This window comes from Halichoerus grypus, chromosome 3 (genome assembly GCF_964656455.1).
Source record: "Halichoerus grypus chromosome 3, mHalGry1.hap1.1, whole genome shotgun sequence".
Lineage (NCBI taxonomy): Eukaryota > Metazoa > Chordata > Mammalia > Carnivora > Phocidae > Halichoerus > Halichoerus grypus.
The window spans coordinates 132,310,222-132,320,994 of record NC_135714.1 but is presented as its reverse complement, the minus strand read 5'-3'; the positions used below and the strand labels follow the sequence as shown (position 1 = coordinate 132,320,994).

At 39.6% G+C, this 10,773-nt stretch overlaps 1 protein-coding gene across 1 annotated transcript; it reads left to right on the top strand.

The window, feature by feature from the left end:
* The first annotated feature begins 1,684 nt into the window (after window positions 1-1,684).
* On the top strand, window positions 1,685-10,108 carry FGG (fibrinogen gamma chain). The gene is made up of 10 exons (XM_036086987.2): window positions 1,685-1,829; window positions 1,931-1,975; window positions 2,405-2,588; window positions 2,696-2,789; window positions 4,425-4,555; window positions 4,877-5,010; window positions 5,935-6,119; window positions 7,627-7,904; window positions 9,212-9,381; window positions 9,885-10,108. The coding sequence occupies exons 1-10, from the start codon at window positions 1,752-1,754 to the stop codon at window positions 9,897-9,899; spliced, it is 1,314 nt and encodes a 437-aa protein (XP_035942880.2). The 5' UTR covers window positions 1,685-1,751; the 3' UTR covers window positions 9,900-10,108.
* The last annotated feature ends 665 nt before the right edge of the window (window positions 10,109-10,773 follow it).

Genomic DNA, 10,773 nt, shown 5'->3' with positions numbered 1-10,773 from the left:
ACACTTGATTTTGTTATATTCACTTTGTTATGATGATTATGGATTATTTACCGAGTAGGAACATTTATCTGTTTTAAGTCAAAATGAATACTCCTTTGTAAGGATTAAACAACGAAGTGTTAGTATTTTTTTCAATCTAGATGTATTTCTTCCATTAATATATTTAATGAAAATTTGCACTAAGCTTGGTTTCAGAGGACAAAATGAGGGATAATAAAAAACAGGGGTATTAATAATAGTGGTAATGCACAATTATAAATTATCAATAAGAGATGAAGATAAACATGTTTTCCCAATATACAAGGAAACTCTAGGGGCAGAGTGAAAAGGGACAGCCCCTCCTCAATATCTCATTTTGCCCTTTTCCTCCAGCTATGCTTCTAGTCACTTATATGGGATGTGGAGTTTCCCAGCCCCTATATCCAGGTTTTCCTCTGAGGTGACAAGATGGATCCTCAGGGAAAACAGAGTAGGCTCCAGTCTCCACTCTGTGGTAGATGTGGTGCCACACCAGCTCATTCTTCCAGGCAAAGGGAAGAGTGGAGCTTCAATGCTCACTGCAAATGGGAGAGCCTGTGAAAGTGGTCAACATACCGGTGAAGTGGTCAAAAGGTACGAACTTCTGGTTATAAAACACAACCTGGGGCCGGGGGGCGCCTGGGTGGCTCAGTGGTTAAGGGTCTGCCTTCGGCTCAGGTCATGATCTCAGGGTCCTGGGATCGAGCCCCTCATCGGGCTCCCTGCTCAGTGGGAAGCCTGCTTCTCTCTCTCCCACTCCCCCTGCTTGTGTTCCCTCTCTCGCTGTGTCTCTCTCTGTCAAATAAATAAATAAAATCTTAAAAAAAAAAACAAAACATGACCTGGGGATATAATGTACCACATGGTGACTATAGTTAATGACACTGCACTGCATATTTGAAAGTTGCTGAGGGAGTAGATCTTGAAAATTCTTGATACGAGGGGGAAAAAAGTATTTTGTAACTACGTGTGAATGTTAACTAGACTTATGATGGTGATAATTTTGCAATATATACAACTATGGAATCAGCATGTTGTACACCTGAAACTAATGTAATGTTATCAATCAATTACATCTCAACTAAAAAAAAAAAAAAAAACACAAAGAAAATGGTCAATACAGAGGGGCAGGAATATATTTCCAGGTCATTCATTCATTCCTACGAATACTGCCCAGTTGGGACCTGCTGCTTCCACCAGGCAGACAAAGGCTCCTCCTGCCACAGCCCCAGGTTAAAAATAGGTATGTTACCTCCTCCCTTGGCCAAGAAAGGACTTGCGCTAAATAGGATTATGGCACCAGGCTTCATCTTCAGGTTGGGGCGGGTTTGTTCTGGTCGAGGTCAGCCCTCCGTATTTGCTCTCAGCCCCGTACTGGAAGAGGTTGCAACACGCAGCTTCCCGGCCCCCTCCCTCCGCACAGCAAGGGCTAATGCTTCACTAGCCTTTGCAGATGCATGTGCACTTCAGGGGGAGAAAGTTTGAGCCGAGCCAAAAAGGAGGAGCTTACACCCGTGTGCCAAAGCTGGGAACCTGACTGAGTATGGGGTGGGAGCCAGGATGAGGAAAAAGCCGGGAAAGACCTCCCCGCCGTGCTGGAAAGAAGGCCCCGTGATCAACCCCAGCCACTGGCCGTGCTGGCCACCCTTGGAGCTTACATAAAGGGACAAGTGGAGCCCCAGAGGCCACAGTGTTGACAGAACAGGGCTGGGAGCACCGGGCGCCCCGACACCATGACTTGGTCCTTGAAGCACCAGGGTTTAATTCTCTACTTCTATACTCTTTTACTGCTCCCTTCGACATGCCTGGCAGTAAGTATGCTGTTTCTAGAACATCGTTGTGTTACACGGACAGCTGAAAAGCAAGAAAATATATGATACACTAGTGACATCTCTGTGTTTTTCTCCTCCAGTACGTTGCTACCAGAGACAACTGCTGCATCTTAGATGAAAGATTTGTAAGTAGTTTTCATGTTTCTCACCGTGTGTCAAGTGGGGAGGGGCGGAGCAAGGAAGGGATTCTCTCACAAAAATCATTTGGCATTTTAAGGTTTTTGGAGCCGGGGGGGGGGGGGGGGGCGCCTGGGTGGCTCAGTCGTTAAGCGTCTGCCTTCGGCGCAGGTCATGATCCCAGCGTCCTGGGATCGAGCCCCGCATCCGGATCCCTGCTCGGCGGGAAGCCTGCTTCTCCCTCTCCCACTCCCCCTGCCTGTGTTCCCTGTCTTGCTGTCTCTTTCTGCCAAATAAGTAAATAAAATCTTAAAAAATAAATAAATAATAAAACTTTTTTTTTTTAAACATCGTCTAGGTCTTACCTGTTTTTATTAGTAGATTTTATGCAGTCTTTTCTTAAATCAAGATTTCTAATCACTCTGTTGTATTCTCAGGGTAGTTACTGCCCAACTACCTGTGGAATTGCAGACTTCCTGTCCACTTACCAAACCGGGGTAGACAAGGATCTGCAGTCTTTGGAAGAAATCTTCAGACGAACTGAAAACAAAACAGCAGAAGCTAAAGAAGTGATCAAATCAATCCAAGTCACCTATAACCCCAATGAGCCACCAAAGCCAAGTGAGAAACGAAATACTGCTGAGACAATGTTTTGTGACGTTCCTTTGCTGTTGCTTCAGTGGCTCCATTTGCTCACATCTTCTTATGTCTCTGATCCCATATTACAGACGGGATCGTGAGTGCTACCAAGGATTCCAAGAAAATGATGGAAGAAATTATAAAATACGAGGCATTGGTTGGATCACACGAATCGAATATTCGGTAACCATTTTTGTTTTCATTTACTTTCCAAGGTGGACTTAGTTTTTTTTCAATATTCCAAGCTTCAGTGGAAGTAACCTTTTTATTTTTCCACACTTACGAAATCCAATTGGCATTATGCCTGACCACCTTGAACACAGTGGAGGTAGGAGTTTTTAGTGCACTATGAACCGCATGGGGTTAGAACTGCTTTTAATAATCATATGGGAGAAAGGTGTTCTAGATGTTCTCAAATGCTGTGTTGACCAGAATTATCAAAGTGGTCACCCCTCACCGATCTTGGACTTACAACATGAATTCAAACTGATAGGAACTTGGTTGTTGAAAATGAAATTCTTTTAATAAAAATGCCAACAAATCGGTGGTGGGGAATTAGTAAGCAGAGGTAGAGGGAGGATCTTGGCTACAGTAGTATATTATATTGAAGGCAGAGCAGAAAAAAACGTTTTTTAAGAAGCCAAGCATAACAAAAATTGTGAACCACACTGAACCTGGAGTCTTGTATTCTCTCTTCACTTTAAAGTAAAATGTCTCTGTCGACAACTTCCCAGGGAATCACAGACTTTCTGAGCATAGGGTCTCAGATACAGTTTAGTTTCTTACTCAAATTTTTCCCCCTCAGTTGTTCTCAAAGTAGTGTAAGAAATTTGAGATAAATGGCGGCTGAAGTGATCCAGAAGGGATCTATCTTCTGTTTGGTATCAGAGGCCATTATTATTTTGGGGGTTATTATTAACATTATAATTTGCATTATTATTGCCCATCACTGAAGTTCAAGGAGACTATTGTGCAGAAATTTTCTAAGGCTGAGGAGAGAAAAAAAGTGGTCAAATAGTTTTTCTATTCTCTTTTACTTCAAAGAAAGATAAAATGGTGCATGCGTTGTAGATAGTTTTCTGTCATTTCTGAATATGTACAAGCAACCCTGTGAGAAACTACAAAAACAGATTTTTACTTCCCTCAGACTCTTTCCAAAGCTATGTAAATGGAAACATTAAAAAGAAAGAGAAAGTGTCTGTTGTTTTATTTTATGTAAAATAATGCCCCAGATTCGTTTCCCATGTAAGTCACAGACTGAAGTCCATAAATAGATCCTTAGGAGATCTACAGTGAAAAGGAATAGCTTTGGCCCATGTGAATTACTGAGCAGAATCTTTCTTTCCCTGTGAATATTCTGTCCTAAGAAACATCAGGTGGTCTTCCTATTAACCAGGTTCCTCACTCCGTAGGTTGTTATCTGCTGCCCTTTATGCAGAATGTTAAAAATCTGGATGACCCTGGCACCTGAGTGGCTCAGTTGGTTAAGCAGCCCACTCTTGATCTCTGTTCAGGTCTTGATCTCAGGGTCTTGAGTTTCAAACCCCACGTTGGGCTCCATGCTGGGCGTGGAGCCTACTTAAAAAAAAGTCGGGATGACTGCTTAAGATGACATCGTTTATTGACCAGGACTCTGTTATTTTCCTTCCCAAAAAGCTTAGAACTTTAATTCATCTCAATTCAGTAACATAATTTTATAACTTTTCCAAGAATGAAGTAATTTATCAGCAATTACTTCCTGAGAACATATTTTGTAAAGAAAATACAGAATTACTCATCTGAAAGGAATACTCCGTTAACTTATTCTTCTGCTTGTAGATTTTTACAGGAAATATATAACTCAAATAACCAAAAGATCAATAACTTGAAACAGAAGGTAGCCCAGCTTGAAGCAAAGTGTCAGGAACCTTGCAGAGACACAGTACAAATACATGATATAACTGGGAAAGGTAAGTGAAAGGCTTATATTGGAATGATTCTTATCACAGCAAATATATAAAGCAAAGGAGAATGTTTAGGAATGTATAGGAATAATTTGGAAATGTTTAGCAATTAAATCTAAAGTGTTCAATTGCTTAGACTTTTCTTGAGTAGCTAAAACTAGTTTGAAAGGAATGATGATGTGAGAAGTAAGAAAATGCTTCTTGGGATGTGAATAGTTTGCAACACTGTGAAAAGCTCATTATGAAGGCTGGTACAGTCTAACGTGGATTTCAAACCACAGTAAAACTATTCTTCTCCTTCTTTTCCTCCTTCTCTGCTTCCTTCAGATTGTCAAGACATTGCCAATAAGGGGGCCAAGGAGAGTGGGCTTTACTTTATCAAACCTCTGAAAGCTAAGCAGCAGTTCCTAGTCTACTGTGAAATTGATGGATCTGGAAATGGATGGACAGTGCTGCAGAAGGTATTTCCCCTCCCCATGTGTATGTAATAAACACTCAGATCAACTTCCGCCCTATGCCAGAAACTTTTGCAAGCACTTTGTGAACATGAACTCAATTAGTCCTCACAATTCCCCAATTTTCCTATGAGGTACAATCATTACCTCTATAGAGGAGGAAATTTAGACACAAGAGGTTCAGCAACTTGCCCAAGGTCACATAATAAGTAACAGAGTCCAGATTGGAACCCAGGCAGTCTTGTTCCAATCTGTGCTATTGACTCTACACTATGTTGGCACTGATGTTCTAGATTCATGAGAGCATATAATCACAGTATCGGAATGGCAAAGAACTAAAACGGACCTCTTGCATCCGGTAGATCAAGATCTAAGGCTGCCCATCACGAAAAGACAAAGTCCCCCAGAGGATACAGTTGGGCTATTCCAAGACAAGGGCCCTCTGTTGCCTCTCCCAGAGCCAGACACCCATTGCAGATCCTTTAACCATCTGTTGATCTTTGATCACTGTTTCAACTAATCCTGCAGGGGGCGCTCAGAAAGAGTGAGTGCTGGAAGTGCCGTTTGGCAAACACAGATTGAGCAATGAGTTAACCTTTCCACCATCAGTATAAAAATCAGCAATATCAAGTTGGGGTTCCGAAGTCCTCTACGTGCCTTTTTAAAACTTCCACTGATTTAGAATTTGCTATGTACCAGACACTCTTTTCAGTACTTCTCTTAATTCTCTGGTGTAATCCTGCAACAACCCTAAGAAATAGGCATCATTATTCCAATTTTACTGATGAGGAAACTAAGGCAGCTTGCCCAAGTTCACTTAGTAAGTGGTGGAATCATACTGTCCAGATTTTCAACAAGATATTTATAGCATATTCTTTATGTGCACTGATAATCCACTCTCTCCTTTTGTCCATACGATTGTGTACTTAGAGGCTTGATGGCAGTTTGAATTTCAAGAAAAATTGGATTCAATATAAAGAAGGATTTGGACATCTGTCTCCTACTGGAAACACAGAATTTTGGCTGGGAAATGAGAAGATTCATTTGATCAGCACACAGTCGGCCATACCGTACGCATTAAGAATACAGTTGGAGGACTGGAATGGCAGAACCAGGTACTGTTTAGAAAGGACTTCTGCTTTTTTTGTTGTAGACACTGTCTGGAATGTGCACTTTCTAATTATCAATAGGCCAATAGCAAAGACAGCCTGACAAATGCAAAAGGCACATCCAACTATTTTCCCCAGGAGTTGGTTTGGTTCTTGGGCAGTTCAAAGAGATAGGTCCCATCCAGGATGGAGAATGTTTTGGTGTAGTCTGCTTACCCTGGAAACATATAGACTAATAGCTAATATTTACTGAGCACTTAATTTGTACCAGACAATGAGCATGAAATTAAAACTTAATCTAATCCAATTAACTATTTCATGAGGAAGATACTATTATTAATCTCATTTTAGAGATTAACTTTCCTAAGGTCATGTTGCTGGTAAACAGTAAAACTTGGATTTGAACTCAGGTAGTTTGACCCCACAGCCTGTCCTCTTAATGACTGTTCTGGTTGAAAAGTGAATCCAGACTTTTCAAATTCCCTGGTGCTTTAATGACAATTCATTCAGTCAATCCATGAGCTACCCTAAAATTAAATCAGCTAGCTCCTTTGGTGAGATAAAGTCCCCTCTATGCTCACAGTTACCTGGGAGGTTTGAGCATAGCATTCCTAGTTAAAATTCAGAAAGACATCTAATCATTTTGTTATGTTTATGAAATAATGAAATATATTGTCTCCAAACATGTATTTTTAATCAGAAAGTACCATAGTCAGTAGACCTTCTCCTCTGAGAACACTTCCCAATTTCCAAGTACTGGAGATTAAGGAAGAGGCTAAATATTTTCTGAAAATTTCTATTCATACACCAAAGCCCATTCTTTCCTGCACTCCATAGAATTCTGGCCCTTATTCACAACTTTTTCCCAGGAAAGAATTGCTCTCTGGCCCTTATTCACAGCTTTTTCCCAGGGAAGAATCTCTCAAATATAATGACAGCTTATATTTTGTGGGCCACACAGGGACCATTTCTTTTATGTGATGCTCTAGGAAGCCCTCCTTCTTGTCACTATCATGCTGCTTTGGGAAAGAAAAATCCCTTTCGGACCTCATCCTTCAAGATGCCACGAGTGGCTAATAGAGCTGAGCTCCTTCAAGTTTGGTGCATTAATTAATGATCACTCAGCGTCATTTGCTGTGGTTTATGATAACTCTGTGTGCAATGCTAAACACTTAGTTCAAGGTGGAAAATACGAAATTAGTCAGATTCATCCACACACCTGGATTTGATATTAGGATTCTACAGGCAAAAAGCATTAAAATGGCTGATGTTTTTAGTTTTCACTGGGATGCCCTGAAGGCTTCTAGACCAATTCTGGGTGGTGTTGATGAGTTCTGAACTGGTTCACACATCCATCGCCTCTTGCCAGATTTGCAGGAAATTCGATTCAATGAGCACATTTCAGACTTAAGAAGCGAAGTTAAAAATTCCAAACAATTTTCCTGTGGAAAAGGGAACTTCTGAGATCCCTAATGAGGGCCAAGATATGATGTCTCTATTCCCTTCTTTATAGTACTGCAGACTATGCCATGTTCAAGGTGGGATCTGAAGCTGACAAATACCGCCTGACGTATGCCTACTTTATTGGTGGAGAGGCTGGAGATGCCTTTGATGGCTATGACTTTGGCGATGACCCTAGTGACAAATTTTTCACATCCCACAATGGCATGCAGTTCAGTACCTGGGACAACGACAACGATAAGTACGAAGGAAACTGTGCCGAACAGGATGGGTCTGGTTGGTGGATGAACAAGTGTCACGCAGGCCACCTCAATGGAGTTTATTACCAAGGTATGGCTCTCTTCCTTACATACACGAACGAGTGTATAGTTTATATTTTTATGAAAGGTAAAAAATAATATAAGAAAATGAGAAATAATTAGTACAGAGATTGGGGGCTTATTATATAGTTCTTCATTTTAAACCAGAATTGGATACTAAACTTAGACATAAATTGGCCCCTCTGTAAGAAATCCACCACGTACGGTTATGGTATCTCTTCTAGACTTCTACACTTATGTGTGATCTGGATGGACTAACATTATCATATTTATGCTTGTTAACACATGAGCCTTGTGCAGCTTCCCATGAGCTATGTGACAGATATAACCAGTGTGAAGGAGCAGAGTTAAGAGCAGGGAAGTAATGGTAAAAAAAAAAAAAAAAAAAGCTTGAGAGAAAAGGAGTCCAGCCTGAAAAGCGTAGGCACTTATTTTAGAGAGGGGGGGTAGCAAGCTGTAGTTTGCTCTAAGGCAGGAATACTTCTAAACAGTAAACTTACTGACAAACGATTATTACTACCCAACAAGTATGTGTTGGGGAAGCTCTACTGATTCTGAAAGATCCATTAAGGTAAGCAATCTTACCTCTTCAGGGTACTGTGCTAGCCAATAGATGATTCTAATCCTCTTAAAAGCTTTTTAAATTTACCTTTTGGTTTTCACAACGTTCTTTTTTTTTTTTTTTTTAAGAAACCTAAAATATCTTTGCGCCTACAAACCACGACTCAGAATAGCCATGCTGGTAGCCTATGGTACACTCCAGTATTGGACTTAGACAATCCTTTACAAAATTACGTAAGATCTGGTGTCCAAGGACAAGGAGAAGGCAAATCAACATAGTTTTCAGTATGTAATGGAAATGTAAAATAACTTTCCAGAACTGTTTTCTAAAGTCCTATATTTTTCGGTGAAATTGTGTTTTTAGGTGACCTGAGGTCAAATGATCAGGAATTGTGACTCCTGCCATTCTAACTTGCTTGTGGACAGATGGTCCATAATAGCTGATTCCAGGATGACTAAGCTCAGGAAGAGAGACTGATTGGGGAAATTTGGGGTTCTAGCCCTGTTAGTAGGGAACACATTTAAGTATGGATGTGATCAAGAAGTATAATACAGACATAAGAGGTTGGTTCATAATAAATGTACTTCAATTGTAAATCAGGATTTTAGGAATCTTTAGGGATTTTTCAGATAGTAGGTAATGATAAATTTGAGGTAAGTGACAATGTATTTTGTAACAAACAGGCCATTCTTTACAGACTTCCTGAGGTAAGGAAATTCAAGAGCAATTATACGTACATCTAAAATTTGTTTCAGGTGGCACTTACTCAAAAACATCTACTCCTAATGGTTATGATAATGGCATTATTTGGGCCACTTGGCAATCCCGGTGGTATTCCATGAAGAAAACTACCATGAAGATAATCCCATTCAACAGATTAGCCATTGGAGAAGGACAGCAGCACCACCTTGGGGGAGCCAAACAGGTTGGACCAGAACACCATGTTGAAATAGAATACGACTAAGTCATTTTACCCTGAGAATTAAACTGTTAATTTCTGTTAGTCCACAAAGTTTCAGTCATTTTTCTGAAAGTTTCATTTTCTCTTATTATATTTATTAATTTTAAGTCTTTTACTAAGAGTATTTAGTCTTATATGGAAACTAAAACTCACTTTGGATTATATTCCAAATTACTGAACTCAGAGTTTTTTAAAATTTGTTTATTTAAGAAAAGAACATTTTAGCTTATTTCTTAAATATATAATAATAAAAGTGTTGCCATATTTTGCATTTTAATGATAACATGTAATTTTGTCTTGCTGATTTATTTGTTTATATTATTTCTTAAATGTTTTAGTTTAAACTAATAAACTCAGAGTAAATTCCAGCATTAAAAATGCCTAAGTATTTTTTCCATGTCATTCATCTTTCATTCTTCTTTTTAAACTGAGAGAATTATATCTTTTTATTTTTGTTTTGGTCATAGGCTGGAGACATTTAAAAGACCATTTCAAAAGTGATCTGCTTTTTTTTAGAGGACTTTATCTGAACAGAGAAATATAATATTTTTCCTCTGGGACAATGGACTTACAAAGCCTCACTTCATTTTAAGAGTAAAAAGAACCCATGTTGGGAACTCCACTAACAGTTTTATGCTCGTGATAATTTATCTACATGCCATTTCAATAAACATTTTGTTTCCTAAAACTAGATACATGGTACCTTTTATTGATCATTAAAAACCATCATTTTCCTTCAATTCAGTAATTCCAAGTGGGCAATCGTTAGTAGTTGCTGAGTTCTTAGTTTATACTGAACTTTATACTTGACTCTGAGGGAGTTATAAAGAAAATGGAAATCACAGCTTTTGTCCTCCAGGGGATATAAGACAAATACTGGAGAATACAGTTTAGGCCTAAGAGACAAAATTTGGTATAAGAACATAAACACAAGTCACAATCACATAACCAAGGTTCATGGTACCCAAAATACAACTGGACCTATAGGGTTGTTTGGGGATTCTCTCAGAAAAACCTTTTAGCTCCAGACCCCTGTAGCCAGATGTGGGCACCCTGGGAGGACTGTACGCAATTCAGAACAGCGAGCCTTAGGCAACAATCTGCTCTCTCTCTCACTGGTAACTGATGAGGTGAGTGGAATGGAACCATAACTTCATTCTGAATCCAGGGATATTGAGATTTTAGCAGCCAGAGATAGGAATTGGCAACTTTCTGTAAGGAATAGCAAAGTCTATGTAATTTGGCATAAAGTTGACTATGTAAAGTAATTGACTGATTTCATGAGCGGAGGATCGGTTGTTTTATAGTCCTCAGCTTTGGCTTTGGATTGTCTTCCTTTCCACAATTTTTTCCCTA